The sequence below is a fragment of the Camelus dromedarius genome, chromosome 8 (genome assembly GCF_036321535.1).
Source record: "Camelus dromedarius isolate mCamDro1 chromosome 8, mCamDro1.pat, whole genome shotgun sequence".
NCBI lineage: Eukaryota > Metazoa > Chordata > Mammalia > Artiodactyla > Camelidae > Camelus > Camelus dromedarius.
Genome location: NC_087443.1, coordinates 50,039,432 through 50,065,509, shown reverse-complemented (window position 1 = coordinate 50,065,509; position 26,078 = coordinate 50,039,432). Strand labels below are relative to the sequence as shown.

At 42.9% G+C, this 26,078-nt stretch overlaps 1 protein-coding gene across 3 annotated transcripts in view; it reads left to right on the top strand.

Moving 5' to 3' along the window:
• Positions 1-4,538: 4,538 nt before the first annotated feature.
• LIPA (lipase A, lysosomal acid type) overlaps positions 4,539-26,078 on the top strand; it is a 38,397-nt gene continuing 16,857 nt past the window's right edge. Inside the window, exons 1-4 of one of the 3 annotated variants that reach the window (XM_064488197.1) lie at positions 4,539-4,699; positions 11,070-11,099; positions 11,358-11,469; positions 13,576-13,693. In XM_064488197.1, coding sequence (XP_064344267.1) covers positions 11,359-11,469; positions 13,576-13,693 — 229 coding nt within the window. In that variant the 5' untranslated portion in view covers positions 4,539-4,699; positions 11,070-11,099; position 11,358. Of the gene's footprint in view, positions 4,700-9,142; positions 9,246-11,069; positions 11,100-11,357; positions 11,470-13,575; positions 13,694-26,078 lie in introns of all 3 variants that reach the window. The other 2 variants (XM_031461367.2, XM_031461366.2) reach the window with 2 other exon arrangements.

Below are 26,078 nucleotides of genomic sequence, written 5' to 3'. Positions count from 1 at the left end.
TAGCATAATTATTTTGAGTTATACATGTTGTTCTTTGCATCAATGGCTCATTATTTTTTATTGCTGAGTAATATTCCTTGGTGTGGATATACCAATTTGTTTTTCCATTTACCTTTTGATGGGCATTTGTGTTGTTTCCAGTTTTTGCCTATGACAAATAAAGCTGCTGTAGTCACTTGTGTACAAATACTTTCATTTCTTTTAGGTAAATACTTAGGAGTAGAAGAGTTGAGTCATATGGTAGGCATATATATCTCACTATGGCTTTAATTTGCATTTCCTTGATGACTGACGATGGTGAACATATTTTCATGTTTCTTTGCCAGCTGTATAGCTACTTTGATGATACATCCAAGTCTTTTGCCCACTTTTGACTGGGTTTTTAGTCTTCTAATTAAATTATAAGGAGCACATCTTACCATTTAACAAAATTTTTTAAAAACAGCTTTATTCAGATATAATTCATATACCAGGCAATTCGCCCATTTAAAGTATACAATTAAATGGCTTTCAGTTTATTCACAAAATTATACAACCATCACCACAATTAATTTTAGAACACTTTCATCACTCCCAAAAGAGACCCTGCACCCTTTAGACATCAATGTACATTCTCCTCATCCCCCACCACCACCCTTAGGCAGCCACTAATCTGCTTTCTTTATCTATCGATTTGCCTATTCTGGATGTTTCATGTAAATGGGTGTGTGTATGTGTGTGTGAGAGACTAGCTTTTTTCACTTACCATAATGTTTTCAAGGTTCATCCATATTGTAGCATGTATCAGTACTTCATTTTTTAAAATTATGGAATAATATTCCATTGTACAGATATGTCACATTTTATTTACCAGTTCCTGAGTTGATGGACATTGAGTTGTCACTACTTTTTGGCTTTTATGAATAATTCTCCTATGAACATTCATGTACAAGTTTTTATGTGGACAAAAGTTTTCATCTCTTGGGCATATACACAGGAGTGGAATTGCTGGGTCATAGGCAAAGTCTTGTTTAGCCTTTTTAAAAACCGCAGATTATTTTCCAAAACAGTTGTGTTATTTTGCATTCCCAGTAGCAGTAGATGAGGGTTCTAGTTTCTCTACATCATCATCAACACTTCTTATTATCTGTTTTTTTTTTTTTTATTGTAATCACCTTAGTATGAAGTGTGTATCTCTCTGTGCTTATAGAGTCTATTTCAGAAAAAAAAAATTTTAATTTTGAAGAAGTCCAATGTGTTGTTATTTCCCCCCATGGGTTATATTTTTTATGTTTTATTTAAGGAATCTTTGACAAGCCCAAGATTTTCTCTTAAGTTTTTTCCCCTAGAAGTTCTATAGTTTTAGCTCTCCAATGTATGTCTGTGGCTCATTTGGAGTTATTTTTTGTATACGATGTGAGATAAGATTCAAGGGTGCATATGTTTTGCATATATTCTCCATTTGTTAAAAAGATGATCCTTTCCCCGCTGAACTGTCTTGGCACCTGGTGTAAATCAATTGGAGGTCCATTATAGAGCACTTATTTTTAAGCAGCCTTGCTTTAAGGCCAATTTTGCTCAGATACTGAGGTAATATCCTTATGAATTGTCTACCTAGCACCTTGTATATTACAAGGTTTTCCCACCCTTTGCTGAGTGTAGCCTGAACTATTCCCAGTTTTGTGTGAACTTGGAGGATTTTCTCCTTTGTTTTTCTTTTCTTTTTTTTTTTTTTCAGGTGGTTCTTTCCTTGGTGTGGTTTCTTCACATGGAGGTTCCAATTAGTACTCAGCCCAAGGCTTGAGGGGAACCCTTTGCGAATCTCCAAAGCCCCCTGGCTCTCTCTGCCACTCTCTCCACTCCACTACTCTGCCCTGCACCCTTTACTGCCCAGCCTTCCTGAATTCTCATCTGTCTCCACCTTTCAGAGGAATCCCTGGATTTTGCTTGGGTTCCCCTCTCCCTGAACTATCGTCTGGAAGTTCTCTCCAGGCAGTTACTTGGGACAATTGCAGGGCTTAACTTCATTTGTTTTCTTTTTCTTAGGGACCACTCTCCTATACTATCTGTATTCCACTATCTGAAACCATTTTTTCCATATTTTTTCCTAGTTTCATAGGATGGGAGAGTAAATCTGGTCATCGCTGCTCCGTCTTGGCTGCGAGCAGAACTGCCATTAGGATAATTGTTTCAGTCTTCAATCTACCATGTGGCTTATAAAGTGCGCACATCACACACACATGCAGTTACACACAGACACACTCATGCTCTCCCCACCTCCCCCAAACACCAAACACCTTGTACCTCTGGTCTTCTGTAAAGCTTTCTCTTTATACTAAAGGCATGGGTGAACCACCAATCACTGTAGATTACAGTGGACCAAAACAGGAGGGCGAGTGTAATATCCTCCCTTAACTGGCTGAAGGAACTTCTCGGCTGTATTTTCATTTATTCATTCATTCATAGATGACAACCTGGATTTAATTTTCTTGGATTGCATTTTGGGCCAGATCACTTTCTCTCTTTGTGATTTGGGATAATATATTCAACCTTTCTAAGCCTCCATGTCCTTGCCTGTAAAATGGGGACATGGAGGTAGTGTGGGAATTGAGTGAGACACTCTAGGTAATGGGCTCATTTAGCACGGTGTCTGACACACAGAAATGATGCTAAATCTGGCTCACTTCTCAGTGCTTACCTCACTCAAGCTATCATTGGCACCTGCCCAAGTCAATCATTTCCTCTTTCTCAAATTTTCTTCTTCCCTGAGTGTCGAGTACAACACTTTCAGTTCTCCAAACCTCACTGTCTTCTCAGCTTAGTATCTCCTGACTATATGTACATTCTTTGTTATTTATGCTTACTCTGTGGGAGATCTCACTCATTCTCATGGCTTTAAATACTGTCTCTAAGCTGATTATTCCCAAATCACGTCTCTATCCTAGAACTTGACTTCGAGCTCTAGACTTGCATATCTCAGTGCTGATTTTTGCTGTTTAGTCTCCAGATCCACCCCCTATCCATCCCCTGCTTTGCTCTGTATTGTGGAGGGTGGAGGGATCCGATTCTGCAGGCTGCTTTTCTGATGCTCCTTTGTCAGCTGTCTTCAGGCTACATTTGACCCACAGGAAGGATGGGTGGGAAATTGGAAGATAGAAGGAAGAAAATGCTGTTGGTATTTCTAGTTTCCCTCTTTCAGCCTTGCACACTCCTGGGCTGCTGCTCAACACCACAACCTCTGATCTCTGGTGACACTTCTGTTCCTAGTAATGCACTTCCTGCTGTGGTTAATCTCTGAGGGGCCTGCCTAAACCCTGTTTGGCTTTCCAGCAATTCCACTACATGTGTGATGTTTCTTCTCTTTGGAAACCTAGAGGTGGTTCTATTTCCTAATAGGGCCTTAGCTGATAGAATTCTGTAAGTCAGCAGATCGAGAACAAACTCTTGATTTCCTTCCTGAGCTGCCCTTCTTGGTACTTTCTCCATTTGAATTCATGGCAGTCCCATCATACTAAACACATTAGCACCAACCTGGGCATCACTTTCTCTCTCATACCTGTATTCAATGCACCTGCAGAGCCTGTTGGTTCGACTTTAGGAACACAACCAGAGGTGACTATTTTTCTCCACTTCCACCGCTCTCACCACCCTGGTGTAAGCCATTATTAATTCTCACTTGGATTATTGCAGTAGCCTTCTCACTAGTCTCCCTGCTTCTGTAATGACTCCAGCAATCAGCGTGATCTTTCTAAACTGTAAACCAGATTATGCTGCCTTTCTACTGAAAACCTTCCAATGGCTTCTCATCTTGGTCAGAAGAAAAAGCAAAGTCGTTACAACTGGCCCCTAACTATCTCTAGGACTTCATGTTCTACCACTCTCCACCAAGCACATCCTGTCCCAGCCACACTGACTGCATTATGCTTACTAGAACCCACTAAGAATACTCCTGCCTCCGGGCCTTTGCATTTGCTATTCTCTCACTCTCAGAAGGCTCTTTCCCTAGTGTCCACATGGCTCTCAATCACCTCCTAACGACTTGTGCTCAGATGTCACTTCATTAGAGGGTCCTTTCCCGTTTACTTTGTACATAGCATAGCATCCTCTTTCATTACCCTTTTACTATTTTATTGTTCTTCATAGCACTTTCCACTACTTCATTTTAATTTTTATTCATAGTATCTCTTCCCATCAGAAAGTAAGGAGAAGAGGGATTTTGCTTGGTTGCTGTACCCCTGCTGGCAATAATGCTAGGCATTTTAGTAATAAAAATAAAATGTACGGCAAGATTGCTCTGCGTCAGGCACCATGCTAAACGCTTTATACGTAGCATATAATTGCTTTTCATCTACGGAGCTCAGGAACTGTTGTGCCAGGCGCGGAGGGCGGCGGACCTGCAGGAGCTCCTAGGGCAGGGCTGGGCAGCCGCCAGCCACTAGGAATCCGGGCGGCTGCCGCCTCCTGCGGGCGGAGCTGGTGAGCTGCCCAGCTCGGGAGGCGTTGGACTCGGCCGAGGCGCATGCTCCGTGTGAGTGGCGGGCCGGCTCGGAAGCGTGGTCTGTAGTGGGGAGCGACGTCGCCGCCGCACTTCCCTGCGGCCGGCTGCTCTGATTGGCCCGCGCGTCCCGTGGTCTTAGCCCGCTCGAGTTCTTCTGGGGGCGCTCCAGCCCCGCGAGCCCGGTCTGTGGCTCTGGACAGCGGCCCGGGCGGACGGCTCCAGGTGAGTGCAGGCACAGGCTGCACTGCCATGTGCGGGTGCGGACGCTCCGGCCTCCCTCCACGGGCCCCGAGGCCAGGGCCCCCGCGCGGCTCCCGGGTGCTCAGCCGCGCCGCCCCTCAGTCTCTGTGGGCCGGCGTTGGTCTCTGGCGCGTCTTGCCTGGAGCCTTTGCGGGTGCCTCTTCTGCAGGCGGTGGCCCGAGGCATCTCCCAGTGATTCAGGAGTCCAGAGCTCTCTAGAAGTTGCCCGCCCTTCCCCGGGCGGCCCTCCGTTTTCCTGGTCAGGCGGGAGGCTGCCCAGAGAGCCCTTGGGCTGCAGCGACACCCAGATTCCCAGCTCTCCTCCTCCCTCCTCGCCCTTTACTCCCGTTAGCTTCTCCAGGCAGCCTGGAGACCTAACTTTTTAGCCAGACGCGTGGTCGAGAATGGTTTGACATTGGTCCTGTTGAAAATCCCGAAGATTTTATTTTGCTTCCAGTACTTAACCTGGGTGAGCCTCGGTTTTCTGGGGGGGAAAAAAAAAGACTTAACGGTACTGCATAGCGTTGGTGGGGGCGTAATTAACTTAAGCCAGGCGCTGCCTGGGCTTAAGCAAGAGTTTAAACGGGAACAAAAATGATTAGTGTTGCTGTTGTTATTAGAAAGCTAAGTGGCAAGCTGCTTTGGAGCTTTGCTTTTCTTCATCTCCTGAGCTCTGGGCCGCCAGGATCCCATTCTTCAAAATCTGTGTTGTGTATCTACACTTTGCTGGGTCCTGGATGTTCACAGTTGACTTAGATACTGGCTCTGCCCTCGGGCTGGGGTAAGATGAAGACAGACCAGCACTTGAGATAGAGGCAAGATAGCACAAGCATTCAGATAAAGTTGCTGAGAGAGCCCAGCAAAACACTCCGAATCCAGCCTGGAGGGGGCTTTTTCTCCTTTGAATTTACCAATCGTCATCCTTATGGCTTGACTAGTAGGTTGAGAAACTACCTGTTGTTTTGTTGGAAGGAAAGCTGTTATCGTGGAGCTTTCTCTGTGGACACTTGGTCCAGGTCCCAGGGGACAGGCGCTGAGCGGAAACCAGATACTGCCGGAGGCTTCACTGTTTTAAATTGTGGTTACAACCTTTCATTTTTCCTCTTCAATCAACTCCTTGTTCCCGAGTAATAATGGGCTTTTGGAAGGTTGTATCTATGATAAAAGGTAGCCCTGAACTGTACAGCCTTTCCCAGTGACCATAAAGAAGTACAGACTTATGAGTAAGCGTGGTGGGCTTACTTTGCCAGGACAGACTCAAGATAACATCCCCTCCTGTCAAGAAAGAAATCACTCCTGCACCAGCATGAGTTGCAGTGGCAGAAGGAAGTCAGTTCACTTTTGTAACGTTCGGAGAACCCGTTTCTTAGGATCTGTGGGATTCTCGCTTTAAGCCCAAGTCTTACAAACAGCTGTATTGTGTTACTGACATACAATAACAGAAAATATTTAAAATGCATAATTTTTAAAGTTTTTATATACTCCATGTGAAACCGTGATGTGTTCAATATAATATAAACAGTGATATGTTCATCGCCCCCAAGAGATCCCTTGTGCCTTGGGTTTCCCTTTGCAGTGCTTACTTGCTGCCCCTTGTCTCCCCAGGCAGCCATTGATCTGCTTTCTGTCAGAATAGATTAGGTTGCATTTTCTAGACTTTTATAGAAATGGAGTCATTTATTTTTAGTCTGGCTTCTTTCACCATAATTATTTTGAGATTCATCCATATTATTTTACGTGCATTCCTTTTTTATTGCTGAATAGTATGTATGTATCATAGTATGTTGATCCATTCACCTATTTGAGGCATATGGATTTTTCCAGTGTTCAGCTATTACACACAGAGCTGTTATAAACATTTTTAAAATGAGTCTTTGTATAGGTGTACACACATACATCTTTTAAAATGATTATTTTAAAAATTTTCTTTTTCTATTGAAGTATAGTTGATTTACAATGTTGTTAGTTTCTCATGTACTATATATATAGTACATGAGAAACTAATATATATATATATTCTTTTCCATTATAGGTTATTACAAGATATTGAGTGTAGTTCCTTGTGCTATACAGTTAGACCATGTTGTTTATCTATTTTATATATAGTAGTTTGTATCTACTAATCTCAAACTTTTAATTTATTGCCCCCCCTTCCCCTTTGGTAAACATTAATTTGTCTTCTATGTCTGAGTCTCTTTCTGCTTTATGAATAAGTTCATTTGTGTCATTTTATTAGATTCCACAGATAAGTGATACCGTATGATATTTGTCTTTCTCTGTCTGACTTACTTCACTTAGTATAATACTCTCTACGTCCATCTATGTTGCTGCAAATGGCATTATTTCATCCTTTTTAAATGGCTGAATAAATGGACATTTAGGTTGCTTCTATGTCTTACCTATTGTAGATAGTGCTGCTATGAACACTGAGGGACAGGTATCTTTTCAAATTAGAGTTTTCTTTAGATACACACCCAGGAGTGGGATTGCTGGATCACATGGTAAGTCTATTTTTAGTTTTTTAAGGAATCTCCATACTGTTTTCCATAGTGGCTGTACCAAATTACATTCCCACCAACAATGTAGGGGAGGGTTCCCTTTCTCCACACCCTCTCTAGCATTTATTGTTTGTGGATTTTTTTAATGATGGCCATTCTGACCAGTGTGAGGTGATACCTCATTGTAGTTTTGATTTGCATTTCTCTGATAATTAGTGATACTGAGCATCTTTTCATGTGCCTGTTGGCCATCTATCTGTATGTATTCCTTGGAGAAATGTCTACTTAGATCTTCTGCCCATTTTTTGATTGGGTTTTTGTTGTTGTTGTTATTGAATTGTATGAGCTGTTTGTATATTTTGGAAATTAAGCTCTTGTCAGTTGTATCATTTGCAAATATTTTCTCCCAGTTTGTAGGTTGCCTTTTCTTTTTGTTTATGGTTTCCTTTGCTGTGCAAAAGCTTATAAGTTCGATTAGGTCCCATTTGTTTATTTTTGTTTTTATTTCTATTGCCTTGGGAGACTGACCTAAGGAAAACACTGGTAGAATTTACATCAGAGAATGTTTTGCCTATGTTCTCTTATAAAAGATTTATGGTATCCTGTCTTATTAAGTCTTTAAACCATTTTGAGTTTATTTTTGTGTATGGTATGAGGGAGTGTTCTAACTTCATTGATTTACATGCAGCTGTCCAACTTTCCCCACACCACTGCCAAAAAGGCTGTTTTTCTCCTTTGTATATTCTTGCCTCCTTTTCCACAGATTAATTGACTGTAGGTGTGTGGGTTTATTTCTGGGCTCTCTGTTCTGTTCCATTGATCGATATGTCTGTTTTTGGGCCCATACCACACTGTTTTGATTACTGTAGCTTTGTAGTATTGTCTGAAGTCTGGGAGGGTTATGCCCCCGGCTTTGTTCTTTTTCTTCAGTATTGCTTTGGCAATTCTGGGTATTTTGTGATTCCATATTAATTTTAGGATTATTTGTTCTAGTTCTGTGAAAAATGTCCTCGGTAATTTGATAGGGATCGCATTGAATCCATAGATTACTTTGGATAGTATGGCCATTTTGACAATGTTAGTTCTTCCAATCCAAGAGCATGGGATATCTTTCCATCTCTTTAAATCATCTTAAGTTTTCTTTGTCAATGTTTTACAGTGTTCCACATATAAATTTTTCATCTCCTTGGTCAGGTTTAGTCCTAAGCTTTTTTTTTTTTTAATGTGATTTTAAAAGAGATTTTTTTTTAAACTTTTCTTTTCTGATATTTCATTGATAGTGTAAAGAAATACAACAGATTTCTGAATGTTAATATTGTATTCTGCTACCTTGAGTTTATCAGTTCTATTAAGTTTTTGTGTGGAGTCTTTAGAGTTTCCTAAATAATAGTATCATGTCATCTGCATTTAGTGACAGTTTTACCTCTTCACTTCCAATTTGGATCACTTTTCTTTCTTTTCTTTTCTTTTTTTCTGTGTGATTGCTGTGGCTGGGACTTCCAACACTATATTGAATAGAAGTGGTGAGAGTGGGCATCCTTGTATCATTCCAGATTTTAGCAGGAAGGCTTTTCAGCTTTTCACCATTGAGTATTATGTTTGTGAGGGTTTGTCATAAATAGCTTTATTATGTTGAGATATGGTCTTTCTATATCCACTTTGGTAAGAGTTTTTATCATGAATGGATGTTGAATTTTATCAAATGCTTTTTCTGCATCTATTGAGATGATCATGTGGTTTTTTAAACCTTTTCTTGATGTGGTGTATCACATTGATTAATTTGTGTATGTTGAACCATCCTTGAATCAAACTTGATTGTGGTGTATGATCTTTTTTTGAGTTGTTGGGTTGTTTGAAAATATTTTATTGAGAACTTTTGCATCTATATTTATTAAAGATAATGTCCTGTAATTTTCTCTTTTGGTAGTGTCTTTGTCTGGTTTTGGAATCAGGGTGATGGTGGCTTCATTGAATGAGTTTGGATTGATCCCTCTTCTTCAGTCTTTTGGAAGAGTTTGAGAAGGATCAGTGTAAGTTCTTTTTTATGTTTGGTAGACTTCTACCGTGAAGTCATCCAGCCCTGGACTTTTGTTTCAGGGGTTTGCTTTCTTTCTTTCTTTCTTCCTTTTAATTATAGATTCTATTTCACTTTTAGTGATCAACCTGTTCAAATTATCTGTCTCTTTTTGATTAAGTTTTGGTGGGCTGTATGACTGGTGTTGTGGTGACCAGAGCCGGCACTGGATTTTGAGGAGGACCTCCTCTTTGTTTTGTGGTTGTCACAGCCCTGTCAGGGGCCGGGTCTGCTTCCCAGTTGTTGGAATAGAAGGCCCCACACTGGTTTCTGAGCTAGGGTGTAAAGTAGGCACTGGAGCACTTCCGAGGGGAGAGGAGCTGCTGAGTGTTCCTCCATAGGAACTGTCCACCTGGAAGTGCGCTGTGTGGTGTTGCCTGTCACCCGTTGTGCTGGCTCACAAAGTACACCGTTACTGGCGCTGCCCTCGGCCCTGCCTCGGCCATGGAAATGCGGGCAGTCTGCCCACGTGTCCCTCCAGCATTGTGCTCAGAAAGCCACCAGGGCAGACCGCTGAAGTTAAGCACCATAACCCATTGTAGTCATGCAGATTTCAGCCCTGCTTCTGAAGTTGTGCAGCCCCTTGGAATGGGCTCAGGGTTCAGCCCTGCCTCCACTTGTGGGCAACCCGCCAGAGTTTGTGTGCTCCCAGAGCTCTTAAAGGCAGAGCTGCACTGGCTGTGAGCACGCCAAGAAAGTCTGCTATGGTGGGGTCCCACCCTTCCCTTTGTGCACGTTTACAGTGGGGCTTTTTATGACGGACCCAGGCTCCACTGCACACACTCCCAGGTGTTGCCTGTACCACACTCCAGCCCTTTCAGGCTGTCTCTGTGCAGCCAACCCCAATCCTCTCCCCAGGTCTGTCATCTGAAGCCTGAGTTTCAGTACTCAGCCCCCACATATACCAGCAGGCACCCGTCTCAGGCTGGGGAATGCAGGGAGGTGGAGGGACCCTCTGTGCTGGTCTCTCTGTTTAGCCTGCTGCGTACGAGCTGCTGCCCTCTTCTCCGATCCTCTGAAACTCCCTTTCTGTCCTCGCTGACCTCCCCACTGATGAAGGGGCTTCCCAGGGTGAGGGGACCCTTCCTCTTTCACATTTCCCTCCCAAGGACACAGGTCCCATCCCGGTTCTTTTTTTTTTCTCCATCTTCTGGTTACATGGTGACCTTCCTTGTAGTTTTGATTGTAGGAGATTTTCTGCCAGAGTTCAGTAGGTATTCCGTGAGAATTTTTCCACACGTAGATGTATTTGTGAGAGGAGATGAGCTCCGTGTCCTGTTCCACCATCTTCATCTGACCTCCATGATTATATATATATATATATTTTAAAAATTGGGAGGCCTAGGCTGCAGTCCCAGTTTTGTCTCTAACAATCTGAGTGTCCTGGGGAGAGTCACTTCATTTTGCCTTTAGCTTCCATCCCTTAGGTCTTCGCTATGCTGTGATTTTGTACCATCGCTGCCAGAAACTAGATGGTCTTTGTTGATGGCTGGAGGGTCTCAGAGAAGAGGGGGTAATCTTTCACTCTGTTTCTCTCGCAAGATCTCTTTTCTTTCATTTCATTTTTTTCTTCCTTGGGTGACAAATCCTGACGCATAATTTTGTGTAAGAAGGGAAGTGAATATCTAGTGGGAGGGAGACTTAATATTGTCTGAACTTAAAAATGTTTAAGTCACAATGAGAGAGGACATGGTGGGATGTTAACAGGCTCTGGAATTTTGGGGGCCTTCCTTTTTCTCAGCCTATTCTCTCCTGAGTCCTCCCTTTTTTATTTCCCTAGGAACATTACGTTTAACCTCGTGGTAAGGAGGTGAGTGGGTGTGCTGGGCTCCAAATGCCACATATTAGCTGGGGGTGGTGAGTGGGAGGTTTCCTAGTAAAAGAGAATTCCTCAGTTTTTACTTCCACGTGTGGCTTAAGTCATTTGTTTCATATTTACCCTTCACTTACCTTTTACTTGACCTAAACCTGGTTCAGAACTTTACATGGAAACATTATCTACTAACATAATTTTGTATAGTAGAATTCGGACAAGTAACTGTTTGAAAAACAAGACTGTTTCTTACAGAATGAAAATGTGGCTCTTGGGTTTGGTGTTCTGTTTGGTCCTTGGGACTCTGCATTCCGAAGCGCCCAGAGGGAAGTTGGCAGCTGTGGACCCAGAAACAAATATGAATGTGGTAGGTTTCTCAAAGTCATCTACTTTTAAAATGCATCTGTGACAAATGTTTATTGTTTTCTTAAATCCACTTGTGTGGCTACATGAAGCCACAAACTATAATCTTTCCATCTCATTTTTAAAAATGTTCTCTGAATCTTAGGTTTAGTTTTCTGGACTTCACCTACTCAGTAATATGTGTTTTATGAATCTCATTTTACTGTTAAAACTATATACATCTTAATAAGATAAATTATGTTTTTATACATTCATCTCATTTTTGCCTTGCAAAATTTGTTTAAACAGCAATTAAAAGAAGTGTCAAAACTTTACAAGAATGTTCATACTGAGTGTTTTGAACAAGGACTGATTAACAGTGTCTAGGGAGCATAGTTCAATACAGAAATCAAAGTATCTGAGAATATTTTGTTAGAACAAATAAGTAAAAATAACTCCTTGAGTAATGAACACATTTCAGTTATTAATCTTAAGTAAACAATTAAATGTGGAAATACCTCATTTAGGCGTAAAATACCAGGAAAGTACAGATTACTAAAGGAAATAGAAGCTTTAAAACAGGTGATGCAGAGACTCAGCTGAAGAATTAGGCAGCCTTAGAGACGGAGATAAATTTATAGTCAGCCAAGAGGATATGACCCGGTATCAGGCTCTTAAGGTTAAGTTTTATTACTTGTCTTGAATTGTTGCCAGCCAGGGTTCTTGGACTCCTTAATCAATAGAAATTGCTAAGAGGCGAGATGAGAATTTCAGATAAAGCTTTACTGGGACTCGTGCTGCAGCACAAGGGAGCGAAAACAAGTAACAGTTTCCCTAGCTTGCTCCCCAAGGGGTGGGGCAAGCTGGTTCTTTAAATCAGGTAAAGGTTCCAACAATGGGGCCTGAGAGGTGGCTTAGGGGGTCTGCCCACATCCTAGGTGCTGCTCTGTGCAGGGAACATGCGCAGTCCCCTGCTCTTGCTCTAACATCTCAGAGGTGGCAGTTGGGTTTTTGAATTCATAATTTGCCCCCGCTGGGTATGAATGCAGTTATTTTTAGTCCCTTATAGTTTCTCTATATCTGTCGCTCAAGGAGACATCTGTCCAGGTGCAAACACTGCAGCAAAGGGTCCCAGGTCCCAGGCCCCAGCCAGTCTTAAAATCTTTTAAGTGTTTTAAATTAAAAACATTTTCCCCTTCAGTTTTTTTGTAAGAAGAATAAATACTTTCAAGTATTTATGGTAGAGAGAATAATGAGCACTTATGTACAAACTTCTAGATAACTTCTAGGTAACTGAATTATCCACATGCCACTGAGTTCCTGATTAACAGCTGCCCCATGGATTAAGAGGTACAAACTATTATATATAAAATAAATAAGCTACAAGGATATATCATCGTACAACACAGGGAATATAGCCAATATTTTATAGTAACTATAAAAAGTATAAGTATATAACTATAACCTTAAAAATTGTGAAACACTATGTTGTATACCTGAAACATATAATATTGTACGTCGACTATACCTCAATAAAAAAAAATGAATGCCACATGAATCTTTCCTTATGGAGTAGTGAATTTGATCATAAGTTCTTACTTTTTCATCTTTTCTCCCTCCAATTTTATTGAGATTTAGTTGGCATATAAGACTGTATGCGTTTAAGGTGTACGACACAATGGTTTGATATACGTTTATATGGTGAAAGGATTACCACAGTCATTTTATCTTTTCTTGTTCAACTTGACCTTGATGTTCTAGTGTAGTTTTATCGGTGCATTGATAAAAATGGATTAGCACTTTTTATACTTCATTTCCCAGGACAGGGCCTCTTAACATAAGGAGAATGGTAGATCATGGTATTGGCTGTCATATTGAGAAAAGAAAGAAATTTTACTTGCGCCTGCTGGAAACAAAGAGGCCCAAAGCTGTGGTAAATTAGACACATGATGTAGAAAATGATAGAATGATGAAACCAAGGTTTAAGTAAGCATCTGTGAGAAGTAGACATGAGTAAAGTGGAGGGTTTATTCCTGTGATGGGATGTTGTGCAGACCAAAATTTCAATACATTGACTTAAATGAAACCTGGAGAATGTCACTGATATTTTGTCTTCTCCTTTGCACCACAGAGTGAAATCATCTCTTACTGGGGATTCCCTAGTGAGGAACACCTTGTTGAGACAGAAGATGGATATATTCTTTGCCTTAACCGAATCCCTCATGGGAGAAAGAACCATTCTGACAAAGGTATGGGTGTTTTCCCTGTTGAGGTAGGAATGCTCTGAAAAGTAACTGCTTTGCTGGAATTTGGCTGATTTTTATTTCAGTAACCACATTCAGATTTAACTTGAAAACATTGAAATGGGATTATTTTAAGACCAAAGAATTTAAAGTGTTACATTTATGCAAGGCACAAAAAAATAAAACACGCCTTCTTTTAAATAAAGAAGGACAAGAGTCATCTAATTTCATATTTTGCTTAAAGAGTCAAACGTCAGGTTTGTTTGAGGATCTGCTAAAATCTCTTTCTTTTTTATAAGGAAGCATTTTATTTAATAAAATATTTTGAGCATTAAGTATATAGCTTTTGCTATTTGAAAATTACTCAATTTTTCTAGTAGGTAATATATTCACAGAGTTCAGAAATCAAAGAGAATTAAAAGATTTGCAGTGAAGTATCTCTCATCTCATTCTCTACCTCCTCATTTTTTTATTTGTCCTTCCAAAATCTCTTTATATTTCTTTATTTAAAAAAAAGCTCTTTAGAAACAAATAAAAACATATTTTCCCCTGATTCCCTTTTAATACAAAAGGTGGCATATAATGCATGTTCTTTTGTTCTTTGAATTTTTCACTTAATATTTTGGAGATAGTTCCATACAATACAGAGAGCATTTCATCATTCATCTCTACTGACTCATAGGATTCCACTGTATAGCTATATCATGATTTACTTAACAGATGTCCTTATTAATGGGTATTTGGTCTGGTCTTCTACTAACAAATATTATTGCTGTAAATAACCTTGTATGTGTGCAAGTTTATCTACAAGATACATTTTCAGGAAGAGAATTTTGGGGTCGGGATATACGGATTCATGATTTTGATAGCTGTTGTTAAATTGCTTTCCACATGGTCTTGTTCTGGTAATTATTCTCATTAGGAACATATGAAAGTACCTATAGTTTTGGCTTAAAATATATACATATTTTTTCTCTCATTCATAACTCAAGCAAAACTATGGTTTCTAATGCAGATTAAGGAATTTCCAGATAGACTACTTGAAATTGTTAAACAGACATCAAAATGAGGATCTGATCCTTATTCAGTCATCTCTCCAGATGTAGCTTTTTTTTTTTAATGTTTTCTATGTTTTTAAGAAACTTTCCTTGGGAAATTAAGGTGAGATTAAGGTAATTGGATAACTATCTCTTCTTCAGTTGAAATTTTATATGAGTAGAAGGGCCTTCTTTGACTTGATTCCTTCCCACATTATTATTCAAAGCAAACTTAAAAACCCCCTGTGTTAATGTGAGCTTTGTATCATTATCTATTTTTGTCATGATTTACTCTGATTTATCTATGTTTTTCTCCCATAAAATCTAGCTATAATGAGGTATAATGACGCTTTTCATAATGCTTAAGTGGTCAAGACAGCCAATGCTCTTTTTGAACTTTAATTTCTAACTCTTGAGATTTTTATGATTTACAGATCTTCTTAAAAGCATGTTACAAAAGGAGTAATGAGTTACAGCGAGGGCTTCTATTTTTCCTTCTGCTTAAACCAGAAAAAATATTTTATTTCAGAGTGAATGAACATATGATCTTCGTTTCCTTCCCCTTTTTAAATATAAACCCTGTATGCTGATTTCAGATCCCATATAAAGAGAAATATGTATTGATATGCTTTCTCTTAAAAGTGATTATTTGACTAATACAGTTAGTAGTGTGAGTCATTGTTAAAAGATGCAGGGAACTTCAGTAAAAACATGCTCAGAGAACCTGCCTCCTCCTTTTCTATATCCACCTCCAGGCTTCTCTCTCCACACAGCAGTGAAAGCAGATAGTGCCACATGCCCCGTGGTATGTATTGCGACCATTGCAGGTGAAGGCGCTGTGCCCTGGAAAGTGAGCGTCCTTCTTGATCTGCTCCCAGGTGTTACAGGAAACTCAGGAGACCTCAGTGTAAATCTGCATCGGCTTCTAAGCGCTTGTGTGCTCTCACCTCTGTAGGCCTTGGATTCTTCATCTGCACAGTGGTCGATTGGCTGGGATGGTCTCAAAGTTCCCCTTTGGTCTTTATCACTCTCTGGTTTTATGGGTTATATTGTTTTATATATATATTATATAATATATATATATATCCCCACCTTCTCCCTCTGTTCTGCAGAGGCCTCCCTGTAGGGGGTCAGTGTTGCATAGGTAACACCTGCTGGGAACCAAGCTCAGAAGGGAGTTTTAGAGGAAATCTGTGACAGAGGACTCAATTATCTACAGGAACGTGTGGTTCTCCTGAGAACTGCGTAGTGCTTCTCTTATGGTTTGCTTTCCGTGGTCCAAGGAAGGGCATGGAGCTGAGGCTCTTCACCGACCTTCACTCCTATTCAGGAGCAGTGACTCCAATGGTGTTATTTTGGCATATTTAAGCCAAAAAGAATGCATGCAGTACCTCACACCCAGCATGGAACCAATGCCCCACGCCACTTCCTCTGACTTCTTACTCTTTTAGTAACACCCCTGCCCTCCTGGTGACCTGGATCAGAAACGGCCCAGTCACTGCTGACTCCCATCCCCGAGTAGCTGGCAGGTGCTCTCTGGGCTCCCCATGTTCTATGGCTTCAGTTCAGGCCTCCCTTCTCTTTGCCAGGCCACGCCACTACCTTTTGCTTGTATGACTGTTTACGCCAACCTCTCAAATAAGTTCAGAACCTGAGAGAGGCCTGAGCCATTTCCATTTTTGAGACTTCCCATATATTAGAATAAAAGAGAGAATTTCAAAACAGGAAGAGGAAAATTCAGTCTGCTTATCTTTTAAGACAGTAATGCTTTTAATATACACAAAAATAATGCCGTACATCTGTGCTATTTATAGGACATTACAAGATACATAAAAGTGAAACAATTCCTCTGACCCTTTTTAATGCAGTTTTTCTCAGCTCTTGTCCTCTACCATGGGGCTGCAACCCTACCCCTGTGTTCAGCGATTCTAACAAAGGCATTCTTCTCTGTGGAGAGTTGCTGAATTGGAGCTTCTGTGAGGAGAGTAGGGCTGGGGACCTCCTATTCATCCATCTTGCTGATGTCACCTTCATTATTGATTTATCAGTACCACATTCCTTATGGACCCTTAGTTTAAAGCTATGTGATAAATAAGTGAACAAAAAATATTGCCAGCCATGCAAACAAAGAATGCCATCAAGTCATCAGCCACTATCGTCAACCCCGACAGTGAGCGGAGAGAACTCAGGATGCAGACAAGCAGGCAGCCTGGCCTCTGCAGCCACTCCTAGCGGTGTACCCTGAGGGAACTCAGGATGTGGGATAACAGGATGCTGGCCCTAGACAGCTAGGTCAAAGAATGATCTCAGTGAGCCCAGACCTTTACACTTTCCCATACGTAGAAAAGCACTGAATTCCTTAACTTGAGATACTGGTTTTCTTTAATTAATGGTAATCGTTTGATGTTCTAACTACCTGGAACTTTGTTGCAAAAATTCACATATCCTGGCTTCTACCTTGCCACTTTGGAGCAGTGCCTTAGAGTGATCTGAGAGGCTGTCATCCCAGTCCTCAGAAATGTCTGCCAAATAAAACCTAACTCTCAGTTTTAGGTTGTGCATTTTATTTCATTTGACATAAACATCTTTCAGTCCTGTCTCCAGACTCTGATTGTATGTGGAGCCTCACTGGGAGTCTGGAGAATTTTTATGATCACAGGGCTTGACTACCCAGCTCCTCTACATGCCAAATGCCGTCCTTTCTCCCAGCCTCCCCGTTCTCGTCCATCTTAATGTAGTTTTGCAGGATTAGGCTTCTTAGAATCCAGGTATAATTGTATGTGTGTGTGTGTGTATGTATATGTGTGTGTGTGTGTGTATATATATATATATAGAATATATATATATATATATATACAGAGAGAGAGAGAGGGAAAGTAATGTGTGTCTGTTAATCCACAACCCCTAATTTATCCCTCCTCGCCCTTTCCCCTTTGGTAACCATAGTTTGTTTTCCATGTTTGTGAGTCTGTTTTTGGTTTGTAAATAGAATTTGTATCAATTTTTTTTTCAGGTTCCACATATAACCGGTAGCATACGGTATTTGTCTTTGTCTGACTTACTTCATTTAATATGATAAACCCTAGGTTTGAGGTGCTTTTCTTACTCTGCTTTGGGGTTGATTTATGTGTCTCCTTCTCCCTCCCACCATCCCTCCCTGCAGCCTCTCTTTGAAGGCAGAGGCTGTGTCTTTGTCATCTTTGTATTCCTCACAGCAACCAGCGGCACCATGTCCTCTGCTTGGCTGGCCTGAGTAAGTTTTATCGGGCAGTCTTCAGAATTGGAGTTCTGTGCTGTTGAAGGCCATGGACCCTCTTTCTAGTAAAATAAAATTGATACCTTTGCACACACAAATTTTACACTCAATTGCAGAGAGTTTATGGACCTAGTAAAGAACCCCCTGATTTAAACAATCCTTGCCTGTCCAGTCAAACCTTTGCTAACTAGGCAACTTGAAATATGTATTTAGAAAGCTCTTGTGGAGTGTTTGTGGGCTGTTTATCAATGTTAATTAAGCAAACTTCTCTATTGAGTGTTGACCCCCGCTTTGCACTAACTCCCTAACGGAATTGAAATTCAGAAATCTGTTGTTGATAGGGAAGTGGTTCTGTTTTCATCTGCTCAGCCTTATTTCAGGAAGTCATGGGACATTGGCACTTGAAGGATCTCAAGAGTCCTGCCTGGGCTGGGGATTTCGAGAGCTTGCATTTTTATCATAAGTCCCCAGCAGATTCCAAGATAAAATCCTTGTGTTTGGGAGCCTGTGTTCTAGAGCAACACCTTCATTTTAGTGGATGAGACAATTAGGTTCAAAGAGAGAAAGAGATTTGCTTTCGGTGGGCCGAAGGAGAGGGGCCCCCCAGTCTGACTCCAGGTTCAGTGTTCCCTGAATAGAGAGCGCGGCCTTACACAGTAAGTACTGAGCAAGTTGACCCTTTGATAGTCAGAATTATTATTTTATCTGTCTAGAACAAGGAAATATATGTAGGCCTTGCCTAAAAATGCATAAAATAGCAATAACAACAGGACAGACTTCTTGGCTAACTGGGAAATAAATTGTAAAATAAAGCAACCATCAAATAAAGCACTACTAGTTGAACATTGATGGAAAGCAGTGCGTGTCTGATGATGTGATGAGTGAAGTGCATTGTAGGATGGGAGTGCCTTTATGCATCAGCAGGCTCTTTGGACTTTGCCTTGGCAACGACTCCCCTGGAGTTGCCCATGGAACGTTGTGAGTCATAATTGAAAATTTACAAACTGGCTTGTGAGTTAGCTCTTTGGGGGAAAGGTCACCAGCCTGTAGAGTGATTTTTTTTTTTTAATTTTATTCTTTGTTTTAGGATTCTGACTGATTTTTGGATTTTCTCTTCTCCCTCATATGTGGTTCTTCAGGAAACCATTTCTAAATGCTGCTCTCTAACAAGCTGCACAGAGGCCTTGATGAGCTGGGATGTAATTCCTTACCTCTTGGCAGCTCTGGACAACAGTGCCCGGGCTTGTTGGCTCTGGCTACCTGAGGTCACGCCCAGGTTTGCTTGGACTTAAATGGCACAGGGGTAGGGGACTGTGTTCAGACCCTCTGCCTAACTCAGCACCACCAGGCAATGTCAGCTGCACAGCACGGTGTGTCTCATATATGCATATATGCTGGAACCAAGAGTCAGAGTGGAAAGGAAGAGAGTGCTGTGTATGGTCCCATCCCTTCTCCAGTGTGCCCTGTCTTCCTCCTGCTTAATCGCTCTTACCCAGTCTCTGTCCTCAGCCTCAGCATCACTTCTTCAGGGAGGATCTCCTCAGTCATTCACACCCAGTCAGGCCCCTGGCTTCATATTCTCATAGCTCTCTGTGTTGTGTTTCTTTCATAGCAATTAAGACAGTTATGACAAAAAGTAATAACGTATTACGTAGGTGATGATGTTTGTAACCTTGGTCTTCCCCACTAGACCATGAGCTCTTGGAGGGCTGAAGCCTTTTCTGATAATCTCTCCAGCACAGGGCTTCAGTCTACCTGCTCTTTCCATCCTGGACCCTCCTGGGGACTGGGTCGACCAAAGCATCAACACTTTATAATGTCCCTTGCTCAAGACCATATTGGGTTAAGGGTCCTTCTGAGCTCAGAGGCACTGTACCCACAGACAGAACTCGAGAGCTTCCTGTGATGGGTAAAATTGGAGGCTGGACACCTAGTGGTTAAACAGGAGCGTGCTAATGGCACCAGTCGTGGGCTTAAGTTCACCTCTATGACTTGAACTAGCTGTGTGACCTTGGCAGTCTCCTTGACCTAAGTTTTAATTTCTTCATCTACTCAATGGGAAGAATAATACTTGCCACTTCGTAGGTGGTTGTGAAAATTGGATGACATAAGCCTATACAGTATCTCACCTAGTATAAATGGAGCTGTAGTTTCTGTTTTTCGTTTTAAAATATCAGTGTGGGTTTGACGGCAGCCTGGTGTCTGCTTACTCAGTATCCATTCCTGCCTGACAGGGAATGGACTGTAGGCTGAATGCTTGTTTTCCCCTCACCCCCAAATTCAGATGTTGAGACCTAAGGTTTAATGTGAAGTGGGGCTTTGGGGAGGTGATTAGGTCATAAGAGCAGAGCCCCCAGGTATGGGATTAGTGTTCTTTTAGAGAGACCTCAGAAACCCAGGGACCCTTGCCCCTTCCACCACGTTAGGACACAGTGAAAAGATGGCCCTCTGTGAGCCAGGAGGCAGGCTCTCACCAGACACTGAATCTGCTGGGGCCATGATCTTGGACTTCCCAGCCTCCAGAACTGTGAGAAATAAATTTCGATTATGTCTAAGCCACACAGTCAATGGCATTCTCTAATAGCAGCTGGAACGGACTAAGACAGAATGTGTTCTAAACCAGAAGGACAGAAGGAAGATGTTTATCTGAGGATATTTTTTTTTTTCAAATCACGAGCAGAAGGTGCTGAAGTGAGAATGTGATGGGAAGAACCGTGCCTGGAGGTCAGTGTTACCATCTCTGGCCGGGTGCCCTCCTGTCTAGAACAAGGAAATACATGAAGGCCTTGCCTAAAATGCATCAAATGGGATTAGTGTCCTTGTAGAGAGACCTCAGAAACCCAGGGACCCTTGCCCCTTCCACCACGTTAGGGCACAGTGAAAAGATGGCCCTCTGTGAGCCAGGAGGCAGCCAGTACTCCTGTGTGTACTTCCCTTACTGGACCTCTGTTCTTTCTGTTAAGCGAGCATTTTGGACTAGCACTACGGGTGGGCTGCATCAGAAGAGCTGAGGGAGCTTGTTGAAAATAATTCATTTCTAGGCTCCATCCCTGGAATTCCTGATTCCCAGGACCAGGACCAGAAATATGTATGTTTTCTAAGTGGCACCAGAGGATTTTGATATGTAGACACTCTTAGAAAATAGTGCTTGACTTGCTTTGAAATGGTTGGGTACAAACAGAATCCTTATAAACATTCCTCCTCTCTCATGTCTCTATTTTTAAATGAATTTTCACTGGTTAAAAGCGAGGACTTTGGGATGAAGCTGACTTGGGTTTCAATTCTGGCTTACCTCTAGGCGAGGGTTCTCGGGCAGGTTCCTTAAGCTCTCTTTCCAGGCATCAAACACCTCATCTTTAACATGGGGGTGGATCTTCATAGCTCTCTTGCAACAGTGCAATCCTTGTAAAACACCGTGGGTGATCCGTAGCTGTTATGACAAATACTGTTAATAATTACAAATCAACCAGATGCCAGAATGCTTCCTAGGGTTTATTGTAAGTAGTCACGGCAGGTTCAGGAAGCCCCCTGGGTCCTGGCACTTTGGGCGATCTATAGCCAGCCTTTGGAATGCTTGAAACAGCCCTTGCATTTAGGTTTGTCCTGTCCCACAGATGGCTGCAGGTACGTCTAAAGTCAGGGGTGATCCTGATTTGGCATTACTCTGTATAAGTGGTGGGGATGCCTGTGCACCAGAAGCCAGGTTCTTATTGCCATTTTGTCTAGAACCTGCTTTTGCAGAAGGAGAAGGGAGCCCTTATGCAAATTACAGCTTATCTTCTAAGCAATTCTGAAAGATATTAGGTCATGGAGGCTCCTCCCAAGCTAGCAAGGAGACAGGCCTCTGTCTTTTTGAGGCCCAGGAGATGTCCTGCCACCTCTGAGTCCTGGTTTGGGATTGTTGGCTGTGCAACTTTGCACAGATTACTTAGCCACACTGTGCCTCAGAGTCTTTATCTGCAAAGTGGGAGTAAAAACTAGTCCCTAGTTGTATTAGTTCCCTGTTGCTGCTGTAACAAACTACCATGAACTTAGTGGCTTAAAACAGCACATACTTATTATCTTATCATTCTGGAGGTCAGAAGTCCTAAGACCAAGGTGTTGACAGGGCTGCCTTCCTTCTGGAGACACTAGGGGAGGATCCCATTTCTTGCCTTCTCCCACATCTAGAGGCTGCCCACACTCCTTGGCTTCTGGCCCATCCTGCCTCTTCAAAGCTGGTACCATAGCATTTTCCAGTGTCTCTCTCATTCTGACCCTCTTGCCTCCCTCTTAGAAGGGCCTTTGTGGTTATATTGGGCCCACCAGGTAATCCAGGAAGTAATCCCCATCTCAAGATCCTTAATCACATCTACAAAGTCCCTTTTGCCACACAAGGCAACACAGTCACAGGTCTGGGAATTAGGAAATAGTCGTCTTTGGTGAGTCATTATTCAGCTGACCACGTCAGCTCAGAAAGCTGGGAGAAGCTTATCTGAGACAGTGCATGTGACAGGTTTAGCACTGGAACCTGAGACCCTCAACACTTAGTATGGTCCTGCTGTAACTGTGGTTATATTTTATTATATATTTAAAAAATATACTTTTATTATATATTTTAGCTAAAGAATCCCACTTCATGGTGTTTTTCTTCACAGAGCTTGTGTTCTAATAAGGTTTTGTTGAATTTATATATTTCTTATTATTTGTATGAATCACTGTTAGTTATTGAGCTTTATTGTGTGTCAGCCACTGTTCTATCCCCACTTTAGAAAAGGGCAGCTATACTTCAGGGAGATTGAGTAAATCCTAAAGGGTTTCACATCTGGTAAGAACCAAAGTCTGTTTCTTTGTGACCTCCTCCTCCTCCTTTTGGTTCTTTATTGGAGTTTTTCGAGTGTGGTGGAGGCCTGTTCAGACAGTGCCCTGCTAGGGAGGGTGGGTGTCTTGGGAGGCAGGAGGAACTTCCCCATTCACCCCATCATCTTCCTCTTGGGAGACTGTGGGCTCAGCAGATTCATTTTCAGAGCCTGAGTGTTCCCCTCCCTCCTCACTTCCACCCACGGTTGTCCCCATCAGGCAGGCGGCATGGTGGCGGGCCATCACGGGGCTGCTTCTCTTTGCTGTCTCTGTGCTGACTTTTTAGATGAGTGTGATGAAGTCATGTGCCTTCTCTGGGCCAAAGTCCTTTTAGGCCTTTCCCTCGGCCCCCAGCCCTCCTCGAGCCAGTTTGGGCAAACTAATGACAGGGCACAGCGGGGAAGGCAGTCCCCTTCCTGGTGCATTGGTTTGTTGCTGAAACTGGGCTGCAGGTGCTGGAGGGCATGGATTAGGCTGGGCTTTGGAGGAGTTGCCTGAGGGGGCGAGGTTGAGTTCTCTGACTCCTCCATCTACTAGCGATTACTTTCATCCAAGCATGTGGTCCAGCTCCCTGCAAAACGTCTTCCCCTCTTCCGGCTTGTCATTCCCTGAGGGCCTCTGTATGTTGTAGAATGACTCTCGTTCTTATTAACCTTCTTTCCCGTAGCAAAACAGTCAAGAGCCTAGACCCTGACAGACTTACCTGGGTTCGAATCCCAGCTCCCCCACTTGCCTGCTCTCATTCAGTCTTGGGCAAATTACTTGACTTCTCTCAGGCAGGATTCCCTGTTCTGCTAAACAGAAATAGTACTCACTTCATAGGATTTTCAGCACAGCACCTTGGAGCACATGGGCACACGATAATAACCACCTATTACTTTAATCAGCTTCTCCCAGCAGGGTGAAAAGACATCTGATTAAAACAATTCACTGGAAGATGTGAGTAGCAGTAGATATAACTCTGCTGGAGAGAAGTTTCTTTTACCAGCAAATCCTTAAGTCCTTGATTGGTGGTGGGGTGGGAAGGAAGACACATGCCTTCCTTTCTCCCCGCGGTGGGAGCAGGTGGGAGAGGCTGGCAGACAGGCAGGTACCCTGTTGCAACGCCCTTGTTTGTCCTGCTGCCTTTTGCATCCACTGAATACCAGAGGGAAGGGACCAGCAGCTTAGCTGGTTTTCCACCGCAGGCCAGGGTTTGTTACTATTGTCTCTTTGTTGGTGACCCATCATGTCTAATGGAGTGATGGGCTCTGGAAGCCCAGTGGGTTGTATCCTCTGCAGTCCCCTCCTCAGAGGGGCCCTTCTGTTCTGGGGGGAAGGGGAGCTGGCTCAGTCTGGAGGGATGTGCACCCCTGAAGGAAGACCCTCGCATCCCCTCTCTCCCCAGGTCAGACAAGGCACTGCACCTTCCCAGCGCTTCCCCGTGCTGCCTGTGCATCAGACCCTGCCGGGAGCCTCTGATGCGCACGCTGGAGGCCCGTCTGGCTGAGGCTACTGTGCAGCCTCAGTTCTCCGCAAATCCAGGCTCCCGTTTCTTCACCCGCACCCTCTGTGGGGCAAGCTGCCCCTCACTCAAGACTGGCTCAGTGATTCCCCCCACGGCCGAGTTCTGTTCTCTTTCCTCTGGGCTTTCCTGTGTGGGGGTCTGGCCTTTCACATGCCAGGCTGGAAGGTAATTGTGTGCCTGTCTCCTTGACTGGACTGGAACTCCACGGGGGAAGGAGCATGGCTTACACCTCACATAGGCGGTACCAGGACAGGTTTACACAGGATGTAACGTGTCCTTCCAATCACTTGATTTTTTTTTTAAACTTCTAGTGCCCTGCTTATTATACAGTAAGAGTCTCAGTAAAGAATCTTCAAATGAATGAACAGGACACAGCTATGAGGCCTGAGGTGGCTGCAGGCTGTCCCATTTCTCAACCGTTTACCTTTCTGGCTCAGCGCCTCCCCTCTCCTGCTGTCATTTCCCAGCTAAAAGCCAGGGGGCTGCCAGACTCTTTGCAGTTCTTGGCTAAGATCCTTCAGACTTGAAACTCCTGGCTTTTAAAGAGCAGGTTCACTATTTTTTTGCTTTCTGGCACCATCTTTTATATCTGTTGTTCACTGAGCTTTTATACTCAGCTTAAATTGAGGGATGGGGGAACCCAACAAACAAAAAGGGGAGTTAGAGAAGAGTGACTTCAATCTGCTTCCTTCCCCTCTTACAAGTGTCTTAACAAATCATTGCGTTTTCTCCACCATCTCCTCCCCCTGCCCACACTGGGGGCTTTGCTGTCACCCTGGGGTCTGTTTTTGTTTTGGTGTGTGTGTGTGTGTTCTCTTTATCACTGTGCAGTCACTTTCATTTTCTAGGTACCCAGCTGATTGTGGCATAGAGGTAATGAGCATCCACAGATTACCTCTTAATGTAAACAGTTTATCCAAATTCCCAAGTAACTAAATATATTTTCTTTGTTTCTTTTTGTGTTAAACATAGACTCTTTATAACGGGATTGCAGTAGTGGTTGTTTTAGATAAAATCAAGTTCATGGAAATTCAGTGTATGGGGCAAATATAGGAGCTTTGAGAAACCCTTCCATGAAGTATAGGGCAAGGGGTCTGGGACTGTTTGGAGCCTCGTGCAGGGGTAACGGCAGGTCTGGGCTATAGTAGGAGTATTTGCAGATGTTGTTGGAAGCCCCTCAGCCACCATAATTGGCACACGTGCATGGTGGGTGCATGTGCATGTTGGGCACATGCCTGAGTTGGCCGCCTGCACTTTCCTGAGCTTCATGGTCACCTCCCAGGAAAGCATCAGTGGCTTCTCATTGCCTGTGGGAATCCAGGAGTTATTATTGATGGTGTTTAAAGAGTTTCTTGGTATGTCTTCAACTTGCCAAGTCCCACATGTCTCCTTTGAAGGTTCTTGGGGGTTAGGGAGGGAAGTATAGAGAGATTTCATGGAAGTTTGAAACCTTCCCCATCAAGGCAAGGTAGGGGAGCTGACGCCTGGTCGCCACGCACTGGCACCTGCCCCCCTTTCCAGCCTCAGTCCTGGCTTGACTGCCTCACTCTTTATCCTGCTCTCCCCTCCTTGGTTCTCCCATCTCTGTTGAAACCGCTCCTCCTTTCTCAGGACTCTGCCCAGTGAAGTCACCTACGCAGCCTCTGGCTTTCCCCTAAGTGTCTGAAGAGACACAGGTTGGAACAAGCAACGAGGAATTTGGCCCCCTGCTGAGCCTTCCTCCTGCCTCACTCCAACTGTCCTTTCCCCGGG